The 26,419-nt window shown below is 36.4% G+C and overlaps 1 protein-coding gene across 10 annotated transcripts in view; it reads left to right on the forward strand.

The window, feature by feature from the left end:
- Positions 1 to 26,419, forward strand: part of ift172 (intraflagellar transport 172) — a 226,881-nt gene that overhangs the window by 59,696 nt on the left and 140,766 nt on the right. For 8 of the 10 annotated variants that reach the window (XR_011340510.1, XR_011340509.1, XM_069886606.1 and 5 more), the window contains exons 8-13: positions 5,209 to 5,277; positions 10,141 to 10,355; positions 17,081 to 17,204; positions 17,478 to 17,573; positions 20,810 to 20,971; positions 22,875 to 22,928. Coding sequence is in view for 8 of the 10 variants with exons in the window: in XM_069886606.1 (XP_069742707.1) it covers positions 5,209 to 5,277; positions 10,141 to 10,355; positions 17,081 to 17,204; positions 17,478 to 17,573; positions 20,810 to 20,971; positions 22,875 to 22,928 (720 nt within the window). In the remaining 2 variants the exon portion in view is untranslated. The remainder of the gene's footprint in view (positions 1 to 5,208; positions 5,278 to 10,140; positions 10,356 to 17,080; positions 17,205 to 17,477; positions 17,574 to 20,809; positions 20,972 to 22,874; positions 22,929 to 26,419) is intronic. The other 2 variants (XM_069886607.1, XM_069886604.1) reach the window with 1 other exon arrangement.

Here is a 26,419-nt window from a genome sequence, read left to right on the forward strand (position 1 = left end):
GAAACTTATTTAGTGGAAATAGAACATGCAAAATTAAAAAGAGACTGGGTAGGAATGGTATTGTCTTCTTCATTTAATTCTAAAGCAAGGGGAATGGCAATATTAATAAATAAAAAATTAGCATTTAAAATATTGGATGTAATTATTGATAAAGTGGGGAGATATGGTAAATTGTAAAATTTATTCTAAATATTGGACTTTGAATATATATGCACCGAATATAGATGATGGAAAATTTATACAGGATGTTTTTATGCAATTAGCTAACGCAAATGCGAAAATAATTAACTTTACTTGTGAGTCGAAGTTGGATAGATCAGGTGGAATTATAGTTAAAAATCAGGTAGTTATGAATGAAATGAAACTTGTTGACAGTTGGATGAGAATGTATCCTGATGTTAGAGATTATTAATTTTATTCCTTTTGACACGACATAGTCACAAATAGATATGTTTTTAATCTCCTCTCAATTGCAAGCTTGAGTTCAAAATATTGAATATCAAGCAAGGATATTGTCTGATCATTCACCTTTGGTTATGATAATTTTGTTGGAGGAAGAGCAAAATATAAATTATAGATGGAGGTTTAATACTGTATTGTTAAAAAGGCAAGATTTCTGTGAATTGGTAAGATAACAGATAACACTTTTTTTCAACATTAGCCAACATTCTGTAACCAATAAGTTTGTGGTTTGGGATTACTTGAAGGCTTATTTAAGAAGACAAATAATAAGCTATACGGCTAAGGCTAAAAAAGAATATATGTCTGAAGTTAACCATTTGGAGAATGAAATAATAAAGATGGAAAAATCAAGTAAATGATGAGAAATGAATATTGGATTTTTAAAAATTGAAATTTAATACAATATAAACATACAGATTGGAGAGAGATACAAGTCAAACCCGACAAAAATATTATGAGTTGAGAGATAGAGTGCATAAAGTTTTAGTATGGCAATTGAAGACTGAACAATTATCGAGAACTATTACAGCTATAAAAGAAGATTCAGGTCATCTTACTTAGAAAACACAGGACATTAATGGTTTTTATGAAATTTTATAAGAAATTATACCAATGGGAATCCTTGAAAGATGGAGATAAAATAAATGAATATCTGTCACAAATTACTTTGCACAATTAAATATAGAAAAGAAGGCTGAATTAACAAATCCTTTTACAGTTACAGAAATGTATGATATGATATGATGTCTTTACCAAATAAGGCTCCAGGCAAAGATGAATTTTCTCTGGAATTTTATAAAGAAGTTAAAGAGTTATTGATTCCTATATTTATGGGATTGTTAGACCAAATGGAAGATCTTTGTGATTTACCTGAATCGTTTAAAACTGCATTAATAACAGTTATTCCGGGGGGCATGGCGAGATGGCGTAGAGTCTAGACGTGCAATCTTGACCTCTCTGGTCAGACTTTTAAATACCCGTTTTTTAACCCTTTGTTTCCAAGTTTAAACTTTTAGTTTAAAGTATTAAGGAATTATTATGGCCACTAATGGTAAAAAGACTAAATCTCAAGTTCAAAAGAAGATATGTTTTCAAAGTGCTGAAGATCTGGGGCCTGGACGACTTGAAATAGCCCCAGGCTCAATTTCTTCATTGCCTAAATCCCAAAGATTGCCTGTGGAGGCTGAAAAGGAAATGCATCAGGCACCATTACAATCTGAAGAAATCGTTTTTTTTCGCAAATGGATGAGAAAACATCAAGATGCGGGGGAAGACTCCCTGAAGAAGTCGGGATGCCATCGCTGAGAGTCCAGACCCGCAGTACAACTTTTAAAATGCCTTCTGTTGAATTGCAGCAGGAGCTACAGTTACCATGTTCTGCCACCATGTCAGAGAGAGCAGAGCTGAGATTTACCGAATCACATCTTATGCAAATGAATGCAGTTATTCAAGCTGTTATAAAACTTGGAATGGATTTGTTGACATCTCAAATGAATGAAATGGTTCAAATGAATGCTGGTATAAATTCAGAATTAAATATGGTTAAGACACGTGTGGATGCATCTTATGAAGAATTAAAAACATTTCAGACTGCTTTTTTGGACTGTAAACAACAAGTGACTTCTAACACAGAAAAAATGTTGAAGGTGGAAAATCAGTCATAGAATTAGGAGATCGTGAGAAGGAGCTAGAAAGAAAAATAGATTATTTGGAAAATCAAAGCAGAAGGAATAAAGTGAAAATTGTTGGTTTGCCAGAAGGTATAGAAGGACAATATCCTCTTTGTTTTTCTAAAGACTGGATTCCGCAAATATTAGGGCAAGAATTTTTCTCTGGGGGATTGGCACTGGAAAGAGCCCATAGAGCTTTAGGAAGAATACCTCAGCTGGTCAACCCCCGAGTAATTCGATGTCCTAGTTATTTGGATAGAGAAGCAATACTTCGACTTGCAGTACAAAATGTGAGACAATGACAAACCCCATTATTGATTCAGAATAGTAGTCTTTTTTTAATCCTGATTTGAATCAAGATGTCATTCGACGTCGATTTAATCCAGTTAAAGAAGTCTTATGGCGTAAAGGTTATAAGTCTACTTTTTGTTATCCTGCAGTGTTGAAGGTCTTTTACGGAGACTATCAATTTCGGTTTTTTGAAACCGATTGTGAAGCAATGATTTTTGCTGACTCATTGCCAGATACAAGGGGACAAAGACATAGCCCACCATTATCTCCTAAAGAAAAGTCTGGTGGTTCTGGAAACGGAAGAAATGGCAGAAATGGGAAAGATGGGAATAGAAAGAGTCCACTTCCTTCCGAAATGGGATCTTCGAGATTGGAGTCTTTTGGATGAAAAGAAGAATTTTCTTATTTTTTTCTTATGTTATTATGATACTTGGATGTTACTGATTGTTTGGCTGGGGAGGGGGAGATTTGCACTAAGTCATCAGCCACTGGTGGGTGATCCACACCCAATTTTTGTTTAGGGGATTACTACCTTTTGATAGTTTTTTTTGGGGGGGGGATTTAAACATTTTTTAAACTTTTTTCTTCATTTTTAATTTGTGATTTTTTTTATTGGAGGGCCTATATACGTTGATTTGAGTTTTTATATAAAGATATTATTGGTATTTAGTAATAATAGTAGATATGTCAAAGTTGAGGTTTGCTACTTTTAATGTTCGAGGATTAAATATAGTATGATTAAACGTAAGCGAGTCTTGGCATCTATTAAGAAAATGAAAATTGATATTGCCTTTTTACAAGAAACACATTTGAATGTGAAGGAAAGTGTGAAATTAAAAAGGGATTGGGTTGGGCATGTATATTTTTCTTCATTTAATTCTAGAGCTAAAGGTGTAGCAATTTTGATACATAAAAATTTATCTTTTGAGTTAGAATCAATGGAGGAAAAGGCAGGATGTATTCTTAAATTGAATTGTACGATTTTTAGTGAATCTTGGACTTTATTTAATATTTATGCCCCAAATGCAGATGATGAAATATTTATTTCAGATGCATTTTTATGTTTGGGTCAAGCTAATGATAATATTTTAGTTGGTGGTGATTTTAATTGTGTTTTAGAACCCTTATTAGATTAATCTCCAAAGAAAGTTAAAAAATCCAAGATGGCAATCCAGGTCCAAGCATTGATGAAAGATCTTAATTTAGTAGATATTTGGAGACGTCTTAATCCGACAGAGAAAGATTTTTCCTTTTATTCATCTAGACATGAATCGTTTTCAAGGATTGACTTCTTTTTAGTATCGGTACATTTACAAAGGAAAATACAACAAGCGGAATATAAAAGTAGGGTGATTTCAGATCATTCTCTGTTATATTTTACATATGAAACTTCTGAGAAAATTCAAAAGCTTATCGTTGGATATTTAATACAATGTTGTTAAAAATACGGAATTTATTGATTTTTTGAAAAAACATTAATTTTTTTTGAAAGAAAATTCTAAATCTGTTCAAAGTAAGTTTGTATTATGGGATGCTATGAAAGCCTATTTGGGAGGACAAATAATTAGTTATACTTCTAAAATAAAAAAGAATTGATTAAATCATAGCTTTGAATTAGAGAAACAGATTGATGAGTTAGAAAAGGAATTTCAGAAAGATGCTACAGAAGATCAGAAAATAGAATTATCTAGGCTGAAATTGAAATATAATACTTTGCAATCTTATCAATTTGAATGTGTGATTAATAGGACTAAACAACCGTATTACGAATGGGGAGAGAAAGCACACAAGGTATTGGCATGGCAATTAAAGAAATAACAGATATCGAGGACAATTAATGCTGTTAGACGGAATTCTCTTATTCCTTATAAACCTAGTGAGATTAATGATGAATTTTATTCATCTGGAAACTGGATCGATTGATTTTTTTAAAATCACAGTTGGATTTACCGATATTAGAGGATGTAGATATACAGGAGTTAGAAGAACCATTTACTGATTCGGAAATTAAAATGGCTATGCTGGAAATTACAAATGGTAAATCGCCTGGTGATGATGGATTTTCGGTTGAATTTATAAACATTTTTATGATGATTTATGTAGTGTTTGGGTATGTATTACGTCAAGTTGGAGAACATTATGATTTACCTGAGTCTTGTTCTAGTGCTTTAATTAGAGTAATTCCTAAAAACGATAGAGATCCTTTGAAGGTATCTTCATATAGACCAATTTTGTTGTTAAATGTAGATTATAAAATAATAGCTAAAGTATTAGCGAATAGACTAGCTAAAGTTTTACCAGAGTTGATTTATATTGATCAAACAGGTTTTATAAAGAATAGATATGCTTCAGATAATATTTTGCGAGTGATTAGTTTGATTAATAGATTTCGACAATCTTTAGATCATCCAATGGTGATATCCTTAGATGCAGAAAAAGCATTTGATAGAGTTGAATGGAATTTTTTGTTTAAAGTTTTGGAGAAATTTAAGTTTGGTCCTTTTTTATTGATTGGATTAGGGCTTTATATAGTAAACCAGTAGCTAGAGTATTGACGAATGGTTTGATTTTGGAATCTTTTAAGTTAACTCGATCAACTTGTCAAGGTTGTCCTTTATCACCAGCTTTGTTTGCATTAGTGATTGAACCTTTAACACAGTTGATAAGACAAAATACACAGATACAAGGTATGAAAGTTTTAGATGAGGAGTATAAAATTAATTTATTTGCTGATGACGTATTGGTGTATTTAACAAATCCAGCTCAGTCACTTTTGCATTTGAAGGAATGGTTAATACAATATGGATGTCTTTCTGGATATAAAGTTAATTGGGAAAGAAGTGAAATATTACTGGTAAGTGAAGGAGATTATTCAGTTTATAAGAATATTATTAATTTGAAATGGACTGATTGAATTAAATATCTGGGTATAATTTTGAATGTTAATTATCAATCTTTATATAAATTAAATTATGTTCCTTTAATGAAAAAAATTAAAACTGATTTGATTAAATGGAAAGATTTACCTATTAATTTAATGGGAAGGATAAATACAAATAAGATGGATATCTTTCCGCATATACAATATTTGTTTCAATCTATTCCGTATTTACTTGATAATTTTTTTTTTTGAGATTTAAATAGAATGGTTAGGGAGTTTTTATGGAGGGGTAAATTTTCGAGAGCAGCTTTGAATAAATTAACTTGGAAATATGAGTTAGGGTGATTACGTTTACCACATTTTCAAAATTATTATGAGGCAGCCCAACTTAAATTTATTAGTTCATTGATGGATTTGGTACGGCCTCCTAGTTGGGCTAAAATTGAGATGGCAAGTATTTCTGAATTTGAAATACATCAGTTTTTGTTTAGGTGGAATATGAATTTGTTACAACAATATAATGTGCCTATACTTAAACATTTAATGAAGTTATGGATAAAGAAAAATAAAATGATAGGTTCTAGGGGTAAATTATTGGTTTTGACTCCATTGTATAATAATCAACATTTCTTTTTCAATACATAATCAAAGTTTATTGCATTGGAGATTTAAAGGTGTGAAAAATTTGGGAGATTGTTTTAAAGAGGGTAAGTTTTTATCTTTTAATCAGATGAGGGAAGATTTTGGTATTAATAAGAACTCTTTATTATCAAATTCGATCTTTGGTAAAATGAATGTTTGGTAGAGAGATGATTTTATCTAAAATTACTAAATTTGAGACTTTTCTTATGAAGGTACCAGAGAAGGGTTATATTTCATTTATGTATCAAATATTACAGGATGATATGGATAAAAAGGGTTGGGATAGATCTAAACTTAAATGGGAAGCGGATATTGGTTTTACTTTTTCTGAAGAGGATTGGTTAGATATCTGTTATGATAGTATAACTCAATTGATAAATGCACGTTATGCAATGAGTAATTACAATTTTTTACATCAATTATATTTGACACCTGAAAAATTTAAAAAATATGGTTTTAATGAATCAGATTTGTGTTTTAGATGTGGTGATACGGTTGGAAATTTGTTTCATGCTCTTTGGTTATGTATACGTATACAATATTTTAGGAAGAAAATTCAATCATTTTTAGAATATCTGTATAAGATTAAAATAGTTTTAGATCCAACAGTATTTTTATTGGGTAGTTTGCAACCTCTGAAAAGCTTGGGATTAAATAAGTTTCAGCTTGCTTTTGTATATTTAGCTTTATCATTAGCGAAAAAATGTATTACTATTATGTGGAAAGATACAAATATGATTGATATTAATATATGGCATAATGAGATGAAATATTGTTTAATAATGGAAGAAATTACATTTGTTTTGCATGATAATTATAATTTTTTATTAATAAGTAGCTGTTATACTCAAAATATTTACATTTCAATTATATTGATTAGATTTTAATATGTTTATTTAACTTTTTTAAAATATTCTTTCTTTTTTTCTTTTTTATGGCTCTCCTTAGGAGAGTTGCCTGAAGGGGGAGGGGGGGTGGGTTTTCTCTCTTTCTTTTCTTTTTTTCTCTTTTTTTTTATATATATATATATATATATATATATAAAAAGTTAATGTTTAATTGCTGTATATGTCATATATTTTTTGTTTTTTGAACGAATAAATAGTTTTAAAAAAAAAGTTATTCCAAAAAACAGGAAGGACCTTTTGCTTCCATCTTCAGATAGGCCAATTTCATTATTGAATACAGATTATAAAATTTTGTCTAAACTATTAAGCTAAATGTTTACCTAAATTGATTAATATGGATCAAACAGGTTTTATTAATAATAGAAGATCAGCTGACAATATTGTTAGATTTTTTGATTTTGTTAAATATAGCACAGAAAAGAAAAATACCATCAGTAGCTATGGCTTTAGATGCAGAAAAAAGCATTTGATAGATTAGAATGGGACTATTTATTTAAAATATTGAAGCTTTTTGGAATTCCAATAAATTTTATAAATTGGATAAGAACAATCTATAATTGCCTAAAGACTAGAGTAATTACAAATAGTCAAACATCAAAATCTTTTTTATTGGAAAGATCATCTAGACAAGGCATCCACTATCTCCTTTTTTTTTGCATTGGCCATAGAACCTTTAGCAGAGGTGATTAGAAGAGATAATGAGATTGAGGGTTTTAAGATAAATGATAAAGAACATAAAATTAGCCTTATTCCAGATGATGTAATATTATATCTTACAAACCCTGAAAGTTCATTAAAAAAGTAAATGTTCGATTGGTGGAATATGGGTTAATATCAGGTTATAAGGTAAATATTGATAAAAGTGAATTAATACCAATGACTAAGAAAGATTACACTCAAGTTAAGAAAATGACAAAATTTAAATGGCAGGAGATGGTCAAGTATCTAGGAATTAATATTGATAAGAATTTTAATAATTTATTTAAATTAAATTACATACCTCTATTGAAGAAACTTAAAGAACATTTAATAAGATGGAAGGTTTTATCAATTTCTTTAATAGGAAGGATAAATTGTGTGAAGATGAATATTTTTCCTGGAATACAATACCTATTTCAATCACTACCATTTGCTGTTTTTTCAAGATTTAGATAAAAGTGTAAGAGGGTTTATTTGGCAAGACAAAATGCCTAGGATGGCATTGGAAAAACTAACATGGAAATATGATCAGGGAGGACTACGATTTCCTAATTTTAAAAATTATTATAAAGCAGCTCAACTTAGATTTTTGTCCTTATGTTATCAGATTGATGAAAAGACAACATGGGTACAAATTGAATCGATAAATATAGGAGAAAATAATACTGAGCATATTTTGTATAAATGGCATGAAAGACTGTTGAGAGGTCAAATTGATACACAAATTTTGAAACATATACTTAAAATATAGAATGGAATACATTAAAAAAAGGAATCAAGAATTATCAGATGACTGGAATGTCATGAATGCGTAAATAAAACAATAAATGTTTGGTACCAAATGATACAATTTAATTTTTAACCCAATTATATTATGCTCCATATAAATTACATGGAATTAATTCAGATTGTTTTGAATAAATGTTTTAGATGTAATGAAAAATTTGGAACTTTTGTCTATGCAGTTTGGCAATGTGAAAAAGTAGGAAAATTTTGGGAGGATACGAGTATTCTATTGGGTTGAGTTATGAAGGTGCAAGTTAATTAAAGGTTCAAGATCACTATGTAAATTTAAATTTAATTAATCAAGAGGTTATATGTTGGTCAGCAAGGCTTTTTATTTATTTTTCTCTATCCTACTTTTTTGGAGAAGGTTGGGGGGATAAAATATGAAATTGTGTATTATTTTGCATCATTGGTTTTTATTATTTTTTAATGATATGGATAAATATTGTACTTCTATTGATGCAAATGAAAAATAAAATTTACAAAAAAAATATAAAGAGTGATTGGTTGCATGGCTTGGATTTATTACTTCCAGATGAGGACTGGGATATTGTTCTAAATTTGATTAATGAATCTTCATTTTGTGCGTGACATTGTTGCAATTCAAAGTGGTACATAAAGTACATATTTCCAAAGTTATCTTGCTTCTATTTTGAAATTGATCCATTATATGATAAATATAACATTTTCAGGCTTCATTGATACATATGTTTTGATCTTGCCTTAGTTTAGAAAATGTTAGGAGAAATTACTTTCAAACTTTATCAACCATTTCAAAGATCAAACTAGAACCATGCCCCTTAATTTAGTTTATAAGAAGAGGAAATACTATTGACTTGATCTCAGAAGCGAATTTTAGCTTTTACCTCATTGATAGCTTGACAGGCAATTTTGATGTAATGAAAAGACAGCACTCTACCTACAATGGTTACAAAAGGTCATGTCCTTCCTAAATTTAGGAAAAAAATCAGATATAATGTTAAAGATGTAAAGGTGAATTTTTATAAGACGTGGGGGCCATTCAAGAAGTATTACCATAATTTGAAAAATTAGGAAGTTTGGATGCTTCTGAGCTGTGTTGTCTAGTTTCCCAATGTTGTCTTTTGTTTCCTGTGTAGTTTTAATATGAAGTTAACCCTGTTTAGAGGGAGTGGTTTGATTAATAGGGTTTTTTTTTTCCTTTTTTTCTTTGAAGGGCTTTGAAAATGGGTTTGATTAGGAAGGGTGCACAATTTTTATTAATTAATACTTCTGAAATAATAACTTGTGCTTTTTCATATATTTCATCCCATATATTGGATTAATATGTGCTTGTAGGGGTATGCTTAGAGGGAGTGGGCAGAACCAGTGCTAACAGCTCCTGTCTTGTGACAGCTCGACAAAACAGCCTCCTATCTACTGGCAACTAGCCACTACAACCACGAGACATAGTGACCCAGCAGCATCCGTAGGTTTACTGAGAAGTCTTGCTGACTCAACATAGCTACATCATGAGGTCATTAGCACTTCAGATGTCATGACGCCAGGTCACATGTTGTGTGTCTACATTAAGCCTGATAACACTAATAAACGCTTTTTCTCTTCACTGGCTGACAACTTTAGGTGTGGTCTCATTATTTCAACATGATGGAGTATGGGCACGAACATCATCCACCGCATGCTTATGTTTTTTAAATTAAACTTTTTAAAGAGATATCTATAATTAATTTATATAATGATTTCTGAATTTTGTATTGAAAATAAATGTTAATATGGTAAGTATCCTAATTGAACTGTAAATTTGGATTTTTTTTTGTTTCAGGGTAAACTAGCTACTCACAGCTGTCCACCTTATGCCTTAGCTTGGGCTTTAAATAGCATTGTAGCTGCTGGATGTGATAAAAAAGTAATTGCCTATGGAAAGGAAGGCCATATTATCCAACAGTTTGATTATGGTCGAGATTCTACAGAAAAAGATTTCACAGTAGCTGCCACTAGCCCCAGTGGACAGTCTGTCGTCATTGGGAGCTATGACAGGTAAAATCATGTGCAAAGGAAATTTATTGATTATGCTCTTCAGCATTTTATGAAGTAAAATTATGACCTCAAATAATTTTAAGTAGGTTAAACCTTACTCGAGGATATGTAAAACACTGAATACTCCTTGAAACATATTCTTCATGTTTCTTAATTGCGATTGTTTGATCCCCAATCTACGTAAATTGCAAAACATGGGTGAGTTGCATAAAAGTGATACGTTACTTTCTTTTTTCTTACAACATTTTCCTTCATCCTCTCCTTTTCTAGAAGTATTGATTTACCCTGCACAATTGTACTCATACATGCACATTTTGATATTAAAATGTTATATAAATATTAAAAAAAGCAGGTATGTAATAATATTTAATCATGTATATAGTCTTTAAACTGATAATTTGTATTGGTTTCAAAACTCAAAATGTAGCCAACATATACTTGTGTAATAGTTGAATTTTATGGATCAATTTTAGGGTAAAATTTAGGGGGTTGATAATTACACACATACAACTTTTGATTGCAGTAGGTACCAGAGTTGTTCAAAGCGTCAGGAGCTCGGATGGGTGACTGGTAGGGACTAGGTGGTCAGTCTGCATTTGAGATGTCGTGAGTTCCAATGGATGGGCACTTATGGCCTAGGTGAGAGTCCATTGTTGAGACGTTCAAGGCTTTAGTGGGAAGGTAGCCAAAACATGGGGAGCTCAGATGGGTGGGCAGGCAGCTGGGCCCTATGCAAGAGTCTGAGGTTGGGACATTGGGAGCTTGGATGGGCAGGCGGTCGGGAGCTTGGATGGAGGGTGGGAGACCGGGCTGTTGGGAGCTCGGATGGGAGAGTGAGAGGACCATTGGGAGCTCGGATGGGTAAGTGGAAGGTCGGGCTGTTGGGAGCTTCAGTAGGTGGGACAGAGGCTTGGGTGGGTGGGTGGGAGGCCAGGATGTTGGGAGCTTGGATGGGTGGGTGGGAGGCCGAGGCTTTGGGAGCTTCGATGGGTGAGTGAGAAACTTGGGTGTCGTGAGCTTCAATTGGCAGGAGGCCACGGCATCGGGAGCTCAGTTGGGTAAATGGCCTGGATCACACTTGCACTCCACTAATCACACTGCCTGCAACTCAGCCACATATGCAACAATCATGCGATCATAAGCCAAGTCCACTAATACTACACAGCCAAAATACCTCTACGAGGTATAGCTGTTCATGTCAAACAGCTATACGTGGCTCGTGAGTAGCGGTTTGGCCACCACTGTAATATTTGCAAATGACTTAGAAAGATTGTAGGTTGTCTAATTAGTAAGTTTGCAGACATTGCTAAAATTGATGAAGTCATAGTGTAGGAGGCTGTCTCAGGAAAGTTGGGTTGAGCAGTACAGATGGAATTTAATTCAGTTAAGTATGAAGAAATGCACTTTGGAAAGGAAAATACTGACAGTGCATATTAGAATAAATAAATGCAGGGATATTAATAGTGTTGGTATACACAAAAACCCAGAGTTCAAGTTAGTAGCTCCCTGAAAATGGTGACACAGAAAATGGTGATAAGGAAGTGAAAAAAAGCATATGGTGTGCTTGTCTTCAAAGGCTGTAGCATGATTAAAAGAAGGCTCTAGTGTGAATAAAAGCTCTCACAACTGGAGGAAGAACATACGCTTTTATTTGCTTATAACTGAGGGTAGGTTCTTACAGTGGCCTTCAGAGGGGCTCAGGATTAAGGCGGGAATCTAGGGTTATATGTGCGTAGATGGGGCAGAGCCAGTCATCACTATAACACACCACCAGTGATTCTCAGTTCACTGCAGTCACCCCTTCCTGCAGAATTTAGGGTATGTGGATGAAGACTGAGACAACTGATTCAGAGAAAAAAAATTCATAAAAGTATACAGTTATTCTCAAATTTAAGTGGTCTGGGGATCCTGATGGAGTGCCTAAGCATGGGAGAATCTTCTGGTCCCCTTGTGGGTGGGGGCTCTGGCTCTATGATTCCTCCTGAATCAGATTCCCTGAGGGTAGTGGGAACAAGCTCCGAGGCTCGCATGGCACTTGAGGCAATGGACCTTCTGTTCCAGTGGGTGCAAGGTTCCTGATGGAGACTATCCTCCCTGCCATCTAGGTACTCCACATAGGCATACGTGGGATTGGTGTGGAGAAGTTTCACCCTTTCCACCATCTTGCTTCTCTTCATGTGCTTCCCGAGAAGGACCAGACTGAGCCAGGTTGTGAGTGTAGTTCCCGATGCCGACCTTCTTTTGAAAGTAAATAGGAGCTTGTGAGGAATAGTGTTGGTCGCGGTACATAGTAGCAACTGAATGGAATGGAGCGCCATAGGAAGGACTTCTGCTAGCACGAGTCTGTAAGGCTTCTTGACTTCAGGGCCAGTTTGATAGCCTTCTAGACTATGGCATTTTCCTTTTCAACCCGGGGTTTGTAGTCCTGCTCGATGCGATGTCCCTCACCAGCATGTACTGACATAGCTCATCACTCACAAAAGAAGAGCCCCGATCGTTATAAATATAGCTGGGATACCCGAACAGGGTGAAAATGGAATCTAGGGCCTTTATGACTGACAAAGTGGATGTGTCTGAACATGGAATGGCGAACGGGAAGTGGGAGTAATCATCAGTGATAGAGAGGAAGAAAGTGTTCCCGTTTGTGGAAGGGAGAGGTCCCTTAAAATCGACACTGGGCCGTTCAAAGGGCCTGGATGACTTGATTGTGTGCCTTGACAAAATGAGCCATATGGGTTACCCCTGGATGGCAGAACTCATTATGCAGAGACTGCAGTTGCCCAGTGTGTGCAGAGGCACAGCTTTCTTTGGATAAGGCATCTGGAGGCTCATTAAGGGCTTCTAGCCAATAGGCAATGTCATAATTGTAGGTGGAGAGCTCAATCATCCACCTAGCAATTATATCATTTTTGATTTTGCCCTTCTTGACATTATTAAACATGAGTGCGACCGAGCGCTGGTTCGTGAGGAGTGTAAGTTTCCGACCAGCCAGATCGTGTCTCCAGTGCCTCACAGCTTCTACAATGGCTTGAGCCTCCTTTTCCACAGTGGGGTTCCGGAGCTCATGACCTTGCAATGTCAGAAGGGAAAAAATACAACTGGCCTGCCCACCTGCTTGAGGGGAGCAACCAGAGCTACATCCGAAGCATCGCTTTCCACTTGGAAAGGTATATTCTCGTGCATGTTGGGTTTTGCAATGTGATTTTGGAGGTAGTTAAAAGCTGTTTGGGCTTCAGCCAAGAGGGGGAAATTAGTGGCTTTTAAGAGAGGCCGAACCTTATCAGCATATTAAGGGATCCACTGGGCGTAATGTGAGAAAAACCTCAGGCATCTCCTCAAAGCCTTTGAGGTCCTGGAAACGGGGAGCTCTAACAGGGAGCACATTCAATCAGGATCTGGGCTAGTGATGCCATTCTCCACCACATAGGCAAGGATAGCCATACATTTCGTCCTGAACACGCTCTTGCTAGAGTTAACTAAGGTTCAGGTGGTGACATTATCAAGCTAAGGGAAGGTAGCCTTCAACCCATACTCATCCACCATTCTGTCCATCTGCCTCTGGAAAATAGAAACTCTGTTAGTGATACCGAAAGGGACCCTCCAGAATTGATAGAGAGACAAACATTAGCCTCAAATGCCATGTGGGCGATCCTCGGAACGGATTGGAAGCTGGTGATCAGCAGGTTTCAGGTCAGTGGTTCAATAGACCTGATATTGTGCAATATTATTCACCATGTCTGAAAATTCGAGAGAGTGGGTATGCATCCAGGAGTGTGTACCGATAAATGGTTTGGCTATAGTCAATTACTAGCCTGGACTTGTTTTCCCCTTTTACCACCACCACCACTAGTGCTCTCCATGGGCTGGTGCTAGGTTTGATGATTCTTTCATTGAGCAGATGTTGTGTCTCAGACTGTATGAGATCCCGGACTGCTGTACTGTGCCACCTGCTCTTGGTTGCAATCGGTTTGCAGTCAGAGGACAGATTGGGAAGAGAGGTGGATGGGGGGTTGGTATTCAGAGTGAAGCGGATGCATGTGGGTTCTGATTTTAGAGGGCGAGGGGACCAGAATACTCCAAGGTCACACACTTAACCAGCAACAGCACCAGAGTACACAATTCATCAAGAACATACAGGCAGATCCTACAAATGACAAATGTATATACAATGTTGTTGAATACGTGTAGAGTGAGACTGAGATGCAAGGAATATGCGATAATTGGAAAGATGCATCTTTAGGTTGTATTCCTGCACAGTCCATGAGTCTATGAAGCTTTCAGTAGAGCCTGTGTCGATTAGGCATCTAGTGGAATGTCCGTTTATCTTCACAGTTACGATGAAGTTGCTGAACTGGTGAGGTCTATCCTGATCTAGAACCCCGGAGACTCCATCCTCCTTACTCGAGTGGCCCTCTCTGTCCTGGGTTGCCATAGGGTAAGATGGTGACAACCTTGTGGCGTGGAAAGATGGCCGCCCTCCTTCCTTCTCTGACAATGATGGCACCGAGTTTGAATTTGAGTCACGGCAAGATGGCCGCTGAACCTTTTCACGCCATTTCCTCACTGCCACCCTCAGTTGGCATGTAGCGTAGCAAGTGGGTTTGGGTAAATTCGGGGCAGTCGGCTCGGGGCTGGAGTTGGATCCAGGAGCAGTGCGGGCTGCAGACTTCCCTGGCCTTCCCCTCATGTGGCAAACTCTCACCCAATGTCCTTAACACAGCTGGAACACACAGAGTCTTTTACTTGGCATTAAGATCAGGGATGCTGGCTCTTGCTGCAGAAAAAGCACTCCCTAGTGTGGGAACGCTCTCTAGCACAGGAAGTGGCAGCCATTAAGGCTGGGGTAGTGGGAGCAGCCGGCCCTTGGAAGGGGTAACCTGGGTTAGCGAGCTCACTAGCTTTGAGGTCATCGTTCTCGAGCTTGGCTTGTTCCAACGATTTGACCAGTTCAACATGACGAGCCAGGTCCTTCTTACCAGACTCAAGCAGTCGCTGCCTCATGTACCTTGAACGGACTCCTGGGACTAGAGTGTCCCAGATCTGTTCTTCTTCACGAAGGTGGCCCGTAGCCACTTCATACCTGCTCTTCTTGACAAGTGTCCACAGATCCAGCAGATAGTCATTGATGGTCTCTCCTGGTCATTGGTGACAGAGTGAGTTGGTGCCTTGCTAGGACCTTGTTTTGCGACTTCAGGCTCAGAGCCTTCAAAACCTTGATGGCTGCATCATGTATAGTGTAGTCCCTAATGACTGCATACCCTTTTGTTCCTATCCTCAAAAAGAATGCGGACCTCCTGAGTTCATCGGTGTGGAAGATGCCTCTGATCGTGTTTAGGTAGGCCGAGAAGCAGTCTAGCCAGTGTGTGAACTCCTCAGCCGCATCGGGGATCAGAGGGTCTATCAGCAGCATTCCTGGCTTGAGTAGCACTTCCATCGTTTAGGGAATAAGCTAATAAAATTGTAGCATGAATAAAAGCTCTCACGACTGGAGGGAAAACGTATGCTTTTTTTAAGCTTATAATTGAGGGTGGGATGTTACAGTGGTCTTCAGAGGGGCGCAGGCTTTAAGCGGGAAACCAGGGTTATATATGGGTAGATGGGGCAGAGCCAGCCATCAGAATAACACACCACCAGTGAATCTCAGATACTGCAAAGGCCAAAGCATTAAGAATAAGAATTGAGATGTCATAATGCTGTATAAAATATTGGTTGTATTGATCTTGAGAGTATTATGTACAGTTCTGGTTGCCACAATACAGGATGGATATGTTGTCATTTGAGAGAGGACAGAAAAGAATCACTAAGATGATGTGATTTTTATAAATGACCTATGTGAAGAAGTAGAAGGATGAGTCAGTAAGTTTGTGGATAATACGAAAGTTGGAGGAGTTGTGTATGGAGCTGAAGATTGTCAAAGGTTACAAGGGGATATAGACAGGATGCAGAGATGGGCAGAAAAGTGACAGATGGATTTCAATCTGGATAAGTGTGAGGTGATGCATTTTGGAAGGACAAACCAGAAGGCTGAGTACACAGTTAATGGTTGGTTACTTAAGAATGTGGAGTATTGTGTTTAGTTCTAGTCACCTTATTATAGGAAGGATGTGGAAGCTATGGTGAGGGTCCATAGGAGATTTACCAGGATGTACCTGTATTGGGAAACAAGTCTTAAGGGGCAAGGTTAGCAGACTTCACTCTTTGGAGTGTAGAAGGATGAGAGGAGACTTGATAGAGGTCTACAAGATTATGCGAGGCATACATAGGGTGGACAGTCAGCAAACACCAGAGGACATTAAGGGAGGGAAGTGTAGGGGAGATATCAGGGGTAAGGTTTTTACACACAGAGTTGTGGGTGCCTGGAATGCCTTACTGGGAATGGTGGTGGAGGCTAAAACTGGGGGGATTTAAGAGACTCTTAGACAGACACATGGATGAAAGAAAAATAGAGGGTTATGGGGTAGGGAGGGTTAAGTATTTCTTTTAGGAAGGAATACATAGGTAGGGAAAACATTGAGGGCTGAAGGACCTGTACTATTCTATGTTCTAATATTAATATCAAATTTTAGGCCATTGATTGAGCACTTCCATATAACAAAATAGAAAATACTGAACTTGCTACTCAGTAGTTATTAATTATATTATGAAAATGAGGAGGAAACTTCCCTTCATTTTTTTGGTGTTACTAAGTTGTGTTGTGTATATGGCTGAAAACAATGTTTTTGCAGGCTCAGAGTCCTAAATTGGAGCCCTCGGAGAAGTGCTTGGGATGAGTCCAGAGCGAAGGAGATCCCAAACCTTTATACTATTACTGCCTTAGCTTGGAAAAAGGATGGTTCTAGACTTTGTGTGGTTAGTATTTTAAAAAAAAATACATTTGTTTCATCAAAAGTGATTTTTGATCTTTGGAAAGAAAATCTTTCATATCTGAATGGACATCTGCAATTACTTATTTCTGCTTTTGGGTAGTTTGTGGAAAAACATTTATGATGGGGTACATTGTACAACATTTTTACACAAAAATTGAATAGCTGTAAAAAGTGTTTTCTATTTCAAATTTTGGTATGCTCTTTTGTTGAAATTACTAGGGAGGAAAATATTATAAACCCTCATTTTAATTTACAGGGCACACTTTGTGGAGGCGTGGAACAATTTGATTGCTGTCTACGCAGGTGTATTTATAAGAACAAATTTGAGATGACCTATGTTGGCCTCAGTCAGGTTGGTAGAAAACTTAGCTGTTTTTTCATCATTTGTGCTGTAAAACATGTTGTGAGCCTTTTGTAATAGCTCAATACCAAAACTATCAATCCTGTCTCTTCACTTCGAGCAACATATGAAGAGGTCAGTAATATGTTTGCAGCCAAAGTCACTTACTATACAGTACAACTCCGATTACCCAAAATGGTCAGGACTGGGTCTATTTTGGATAAACTGTTTTTTCGGAGAACTGATCATTTCTTAAAAACAGCCCAGTAACAACAGCAAATCACTTGTAACAGTGTTTAAACAGTAACAAACAGCAAGGTAAGGGTTTTTAAGCATTGAAATAATGTTTAATTCTCACCAAAAAAAATGCTGGCCACTGCCGATCACCAATACCTCCCCACCAGGGTACAGCTTGTGCCGGGAGCCCAAGAGTCCTGCTTCTGCCTGGGAGCTTGAGGTTCCCACTACTGTTGGCACCGGGAGCCCGAGGTTGGCTGCTGCCAGTGCTGGGATCCTGAAGTCTACTGCATTATCCGTCACCAGGAGTTCTGAAAAAATTTTGGATTTGTTTCAGATATCCTCATTTATTCAAATTTAAAAAAAAATTTTGGATAACTGAGGATTGCAGAGAATTCGATTTTGGATAATTGGAGTTGTACTGTATCATGCACACCAAGCCAAATGTCTACTTTTTCTTCCACATTGACGCAAACTTGAAATTGAATTTTTGTTTCTTTCCTTTCTCACTTCATATCTTCTCCAAACTCCTTTTATAATTCATATCTTTCTCTTCCTTCCTTGACTCTATATCCATAAAATTAATAATTATCCATCTTGTTTTTCTGGCCTGTTAACAGATGTTGATTATTCTCTGACTCAATTTACTGTCCCCTTGTCTTCAAATCTGCTATTACTACCCTTCAAGCACTTCAATTACACCGACTACTATCCAACCTCCAACTTTATTGTCCTTTCCTAAGTTTTTGATAAAAATCTAATGATATATACACAGTTTGAATGTTCAAAATAGGATTCAGTGCCATAACACTGAAAACTTTGATCTATGTTACTACTGATGTCCTTCATGATTGAGATTATCTGTCTTTACTTGTTCTTCCTTGTTACAGAATTATGTTAATAGTAATATTTAGGTTATAAAATATATTATTTTTAGTAAAGAGTTTGAGAGTTTGGAAACAGGGAAAGATAATTACACACATTAAAAACATCACATTTCTGTTATCAGATAAGAGAGGTCTTCTGGAGACCATGTGTCTCTGAATTCAAAGCAATAAGAATTTTAGATTGTGCTATTGAAAGTCTAGATACAATGGATGTTTGCTCAGAAGCACCTGTGTACACACACAGCCATTCTGCTTGATGGTCTTTGCAGGCAACTTGGAGGCATTAATTTGTAAACTTTTGGAAGAGATGAACTTCAAATAAAACTAATAGTAATGTAATATCATGTAATTGCAACTTTCCAAGAAGGCATCTTTAATACTGTGCCAGTTTAATCTGAAATCAGAAAATGCAGTGACATTCTGTGAGATGGACATGGTTGTTGTTTCTTCTTGTTCAGAGAGAGCAATGATGCTGTAGCTATTGTAATAGCCATTTATGACTGAGCAAATTATGGGTAAACGAAAGCAATATTATCCTTGTTTCTGGATCATAACCATTTTGATGGTTACTTTGTCTGACTCGTGCTTGAGTGCAAAAGCATTGTGGAAAACACAAGTTCTGAAACATCTAAGCAAGAGAGGGGAATTTGTGAAAATGTCATTCGTATGAAGAAATATTTAGCTGAAAGCAAATCTACAAGAATTCATGAATTAAAGAACTTTTGAACAGCAGTTTAAAGACTGAGTTTCAACACAAAAGATTTCTAAGACTGAACTTTAAAATTATCTCTTCAAAATTGTCCCAAAATTGTTATGGTTTGGGATTTGTCACATTCTCACACTCGCTCTTGCACATAGAGAGGTTAAGTTTAGAGTTGAGTAAGATTTTATATTATTAATAGTTATTAATAACAATTATTGTCTTGAAGATACCAGTGTTTTGACATTCCATCCTTACAAATCCAGTCTTTGCTAGTGAATCATCTTTTGTGGTTGTTGTTCCTGAATCCACATCTTTGCCTCAGTGCCTCTTTCAGTTGTATGCTATCCTTCAGTTACATTACTTGAAACCAAGTTGTCAGTTTCAACATGAGAGATGCTGATACCTCTTTTTACCTCACTCTATCTTTCTTGATCCTACCATTCTAAATTGTCAGTAACAGAATTTTCCTGCACTAAAGACTGAAGCCTTTCATCAGTGCAACCTCTCCTCTAGCTATCAGTTCCATCTCCTCCCAGGCTATTATCTGAAGCTGTATCTGTCTTGTTGTGACCTTAATGTTATATTTGCACAATCACCTCCAAAGCATTGTCCTTGCATTATTTTACTTGTTGCAGAGACCCATGCCCATTGCCTTTGTGGTCTCCACGATTTAACTATTCCATCATATCTGCTTGACCTCCTTTCTTCTGCCCTAAACACAATGTAATCCAAAACTTGTCTGCTTATGTACAAGCTCATAAAGGATTCCAGTCACCCAACACCTATTTGATAATCAGTGCTGGGTTCTATTTAAATAATAACTATTCTAAAATTCTCAACTTTAACTTTAAAATCTCCATTTTCATTCAGTCTGGAATTTTCTCCAGCACATTATCTGGTGAGGTGTTTGCATTCTTTAAATTCTGGTCTATTGTTCCTTCTGAGTTCGGCTTGTCCATCCCTTAGCAGCCAGACATCTTCATTCATATGCTTTTTGAACTTTGCTCTTTGACCAGATTTTTTATGTCATTGAGCTAAATATGTTTTTTATGTGGTTCAACATAAGCTCTTTGATTGGAATGCTCCTACAGTGCCTTTTGTTATATATTTATAAGTGGTTTTATTTTACTACAGAATTTTGATATTGACACATCAGTTAACTCTTCTCTCCGCAAATTGTTATTTTAAAAGTTTTTTATTATCAATCTATTAAAATGTGTTGTAATTGATTTTAATATTGCATTCTGAGTCATTGTCTTTCATAGGTCCTGTGAATCATGTCATGAAGTTATTAAATGTCCCAGTAAATGGTTGAATAAAAAGCATACAATGCATTATGTAAATATTCTGTTTGAAGTACTCCTTTAAAATGAACAAAATAAATTCAGGATGTGCATTACTGCCTTTCTTTTTTTATTCAGGTTATTGTAAGGAATCTTTCCACTGGTACGAGAGTGGTACTGAAATCTCACTATGGTTATGAAATTGATGAAGTGAAGATCATGGGAAAAGATCGCTTCCTGGTGGCTCATACTACTGATACATTGCTTCTAGGAGACTTGGCTACAAATAAACTTAGTGAGGTACTGTGAGAATTCAAACATTTGCTTTTGCCTTCGATTTATCAATTATTTTCAAGCTTGGAGGGTAGATACCTTTTTTTTAAAATGTGCATCGCTTATATTTTTATGTCGTTTTGCACACTGAAAATGGATTGTTATTGAAACTACTTTTTTTTAGTTCAGGTGCATTCATACCAAGAAAGTTAGCCATTTACTTGTTTCCATGTTTTGTGTCCAATCACATACGAGGAAATCGCTAAGGTCCTGCCAATAAGCTTTAGGAGTTTCTGTGAGGTTCCTGAGGCAGACTTAAATGTCTTCTGGGTTTTTGTAGTTCAAAGATTTGTTTTTTTTTGTCCACTTCTAATAGGTGCCTACTTCATGATATAGTTCTCTGGGGAGCAAATGTGGGTGGCACAGTTAGCACAACACTATAACTGCCAAGTGATCTGGGTTTGAATCCGGCATTGTCTGGGAGTTTGTACATTTTACCTGTGTCTTTATGGGTTTTCTCTGGGAACTCCTGTTTCCTCCAACCCTTCAAAATGCACAGGAGTTGTAGGTTAATTGGGATATTTGGGCAACAAGGGCTATTGGGCTGGACAGGCCTGTTACTGTGCTCTATGTCTAAATTTTTTTTAAAAATTAAATTTATGAGAAGCAAATTGGTATTTCCAGGATATTTATTTGTAAATGTATTATAACTTTTTTTTTCAAGGGACAATGATGTTATTATTGCTGGGAAACTGGAAAAAGATCAAGAATAGGCATCTTCATTGAATGAAATTAGCCCATAGATAATTTCATTTGAAGAATATTGTTAAGATCAATGAGCAACATCCAGAGTAGCAGATGGTTTTGCACCTCATACTTGTGATTTTCAACATTATATTTAGGATTTTAATTAAGACATCAGCTTGAAAGGAAGGCATCAGTCATTATTAAACGTATCATGGTGGCTATTAGGAGAGAAACAGCATTTGGTGGCTTAGACCAGGTGACTTTTCTGCTGTCTAAATCATAGAATGATATCACGGGGAGGGATGTGAAGAATTAAAATACATTGTTTATAGGAACTTAAAACTTGTGTGAAACAATTTGTAATTGAAATATTTATTTGGTTTGAAGTTCCTGTTCACTTTCTCAAATAAGTCATTGCTTGTCTTCATCAGACAGGGCATTGAGAGAAGAGTTGAGATGCATGTTTAGGTATAGATGAGAGCATACCTAAAATATGTGCAGTTATGATAATTGTATTATAGAAAGGAGTGACCAAGCTAGAGGGATTGTAGAAATGATTTACAAGGGTGTTGCTGAATTTGGCTAGTTTGAGTTATGTAAAGAGATGGATAGACTGGGATTGTTTTCCCTGGACCTAAAGAGGCTGAGGGGGTAACTTTAGAAGTTTTTATAAAATCATACGGGCATTAATAGGTGAACAATCACAGTTCTTTTTGCAAGGGCAGGGGTATATAAAAGTACAGAATATAGGTTTACAGTGAGAAGGGAGAGATTTAAAGGTAATCCGAGAAATAAGTTTTTCCACACAGACGATATAGGGCATTTGGAACAAACTGTCAGAGGAACTGATGGAGCAAAATGCAATTACATTATTTAAAAGCCATTTTTACATGTTGATGGATAAGAAAGCTTTAAAGAAATATGGTCAAATGCAGATAAATGATTCCACCTCAGGAAGGCACTTGATTTGGATGAATGAGATGGGCCGAATTTCCATGCTCCATACCTCTGACTTGTGACTAATGCAAATGCATCTTCCAAGGCAAGAAAAGAGTTTATTTTTTATGTATTATTTTGTGAATTATCATCATCTACAAGCACAAAGTAACTCCAGGTTCCAATTGAGTAAATTAGTAATAAACTAATTTCAAGTGATAACATTCTTAATTTTTACTTTTTTTAGGTTGCTTGGCAAGGGTCTGGTGGAAATGAGAAGCTTTACTTTGATAATGAAAATGTAAGTTTATCTTGATTTTAAAATGTTTGCATTAAGTATCTGTTTGGATACTAAGCATTGCTCTTTACATAAATTAAATGAGTGCATGCTGGACTCATTTATTTTTACTCCAAAGTAGTGGATAATGTGGTACATTGAAATAATATATTTTTTAAATTGTAAAATTGAGGAAAATGCTGAAATTCATCATATTGTCCAGAATAATATGGTACCTACAGGCATTTGCAAACAAAAGTTAAATTAATCTCATTGCTAAATTGTACATTTGTGGACAAACTCTCACCTGCAAATCCATCTTGCCCAGATTAACTGGCTGCAGTAGGAATCTGGGAACCTTGCTTTAAATTTTACAATTTAAATTTGGACAGGAGGATATTGACAGGTTACAGAGTTGGGCAGAAAAGTGGCAGATGGATTTCAATCTGGATAAGTGTGAGGTGACGCATTTGGAAGGACAAACCAGTAGGCTGAGTACGTGGTTAATGGTCGGTTACTTAAGAGTGTGGAAGAACAGAGGGATTTTGGGATGGAAATCCATACATCCCTCAAGGTCACCACTCAGTTGATAGAATAGTTAAGAAGGCCTATGGAACACTGGGATCAATCAATGGAGGGATTGAATACAGGAGTAGAAATGTCACGTTGCAACTCTGCAAATCTTTGGTAAGACCACACTTAGGGTATTGTGTTCAGTTCCGGTCACCTCATTTTACAAGAAGGATGTGGAATCTATAGAGAGGAAGCAGAGGAGATTTACCAGGATGTTACTTGGATTGGGAAACAAGTCTTATGAGGCAAGGTTAGCAGAGCTGAAACTTTTCTCTTTGGAGTGTAGAAGGATGAGAGGAGACTTGATAGAAGTCTACAAAATTATGAGAGGCATACAGTCAGCACTTGTTTCCCAGGGCAGGATTGGTAAACACCAGAGAACATATGTACAAAGTTAAGGGAGGGAAGTGTAGGGGAGACATCAGGGGTAAGTTTTTTTTTACAGAGAGTTGTGAGTTCCTGGAATCCCAGGGATGATGATGGAGGCTGAAGCAGTTGGAGGATTTAAGAGACTCTTAGAAAGACACATGGATGAAAGAAAAATAGAGGGTTATGGGTTACTGAGTTTTTAGTACCTTTTTTATTTAGGAATATAGAGGTCAGTACAATATTGAAGGCCAAAGGGCCTGAACTGTGCTGTATTGTTCTATGTTCTAAAAAGCATGGTAACGGGCCCTTTCAGCCCATGAGCCTGTGCCACCTAACTAACCTACAACCCAGGAACATTTTGAGTGGTGGGAGGAAACCAGAGTACCAGAGGAAACCTACTCAGACATGGGGAGAAAGTACAAACTCCTTACAGGCAATGCTGGATTCAAACCTGGGTCACTGGCACTGTAACAGCATGCTTTCTGTTTACTAATAAATGCTGTAGCAATTTACCAACTGAATTGAATTTGTGGTTGTTGGAGATAATCCCAGCCCCAGTACTTTATTTCAGGAGTTCCTGAGGTCCAAACATCTCCGCTTTATCAATTAGCTTCCTTCTATCGTCAGGATATTTGCTTGTGATGGCATAATGTTTAATTTCATTTCACTTCCTCAGCAAATTACTTCAATGTCTGCATTTAGTCGACACTCTTCCTTTGTTGTAACTGAGTCAAAGAACTCCTTATCTAACTGCATTGGCAGAATACCTTCACAAGGAGTACATCAGCTATTCAAAGAATTTCTCACCACTACCTTCTCAAAGGTAGTTAGATATGGCAATAAATACTGAATATGTAATGAAAAAATTAGAAAAAAATGTTTTATTTGGCGTCCTGTTGTATGTTCATTGAATTAATTTTCTTCCAACACCTTTTTATTTTTACTTGGCTTTTGCTTCTTAAACCTGAATTAAAGACAAGTAAACTGGACAAACTGTTTACTCATTTCATACATAGTCCAATTGCAGTTTGTTCCCATCTTCTACAATATTAATCATTCCTGATATTATTGTAATGTACAAACGTGTGGAGATCCTGTAGCAATTTCCAGCTCCTTGATGAAAATGTTTTGATAAAATATCTATTTTAACAATGAATCAAGAGAGGCTTTTTTATTCAACTTATTCATATCTGCCATGCTCTCACACGTGAATCCTTGCTCATTCACTCCAAACTTAATTCATTTGGTCACGGAATATTCTTGCAAATATTGAAAGTTAGGTGATTGCTTAGTTGAGAAAAGGATACAAAGAGCCTGCAAATGGTCATAGATTGGTGAAGCGAATGGGTAAGACATTGGCAAATGGAGTGTAATGTGGGAATACACTTCAAAAGGAAAAATGAAAAAAGGAAATTATTATTTAAATAGAGTAATCTCATTATCTTGCAGTATAAAAGAATCCAGAGAGCCTTCTGTGAGAAACTCAAAAATAGTTTTGGTTTCCAAAATTAAAGAAAGGTGTGATTGGACTAGAATCAGTTTGATTCTTGAGATTACAAGATTGATTAATCAACAAAGGTTGGACCACAGATGCATAAGAAACTGTATGATCTGAGAAGGATAGATGTAGAGAAAAATGGGATCAGTGAGATAAGCTAATGAGTTCATTGTCATGTACAATGTCCAATGTACATACGCACTGAAATTCTGCTTGTTGCAGCCGAACAGATACTTTGTAAAAAAAACCAACCACAACAGTATACATAATTGAATTTAAAAAAATACAAAAGATAGATGATAAATATTCACAGTCTCGTACAAAAAAAGGTGACTTTACACTCTTGTGATGTTGGACCAGTCCAAAAGATGATAGCTCTTGAACCGAAAATAAACTTTTCTTTATTCTAGAGGTGCTGGTCTTTGGACTCTGTACCTTGTGCCCAAAAGTAGCAGTGAGAAGAGGTTGCAACCAAGGGGATTGGGGGTCCTTTATGATGTTGGCCAGGCCACATCTCACATCAATATACTTAATGGATGGGAGGTCAGAGCCTAGCAAAGATTACTACCAGATGCAGTCTTCTCCTTTCCTGGCTATACTAATTAACAAACCAAACTGTGATGCCACCAGTTGGTTTACTTTCCATGGTGCACCTGTAGATAGATATTTGACGACATGCCAAATTTGGGGGGGCGTGGCAAGATGGCCTAGAGTCTAGACATGCAATCTCGACCTCTCTGGCCAGACTTTTAAATACCCATTTTTTAACCCTTTGTTTTCAAGTTTAAACTTTTTAAATTTTAAAGTATTAAGGAATCATTATGACCACTAATGGTAAAAAGACTAAACCTCAAGTTCAAAAGAAGATACATTTTTGAAGTGTTGAAGATTTGGGGCCTAGACGACTTGAAACGGCCCCAGGCTCAATTTCTTCGTTGCCTAAATCCCAAAGATCGACTGTGGGGGCTGAAAAAAATACCTATTGCTCACCAAATGAAGGATGGCGCTGGAATTACCCGTTCTGCAGAAGAAGGTGCGTGTTCCCAAGAAGTGGACCCCGATTTGGTAAACCTTT

Source organism: Narcine bancroftii, chromosome 6 (genome assembly GCF_036971445.1).
Source record: "Narcine bancroftii isolate sNarBan1 chromosome 6, sNarBan1.hap1, whole genome shotgun sequence".
Lineage (NCBI taxonomy): Eukaryota > Metazoa > Chordata > Chondrichthyes > Torpediniformes > Narcinidae > Narcine > Narcine bancroftii.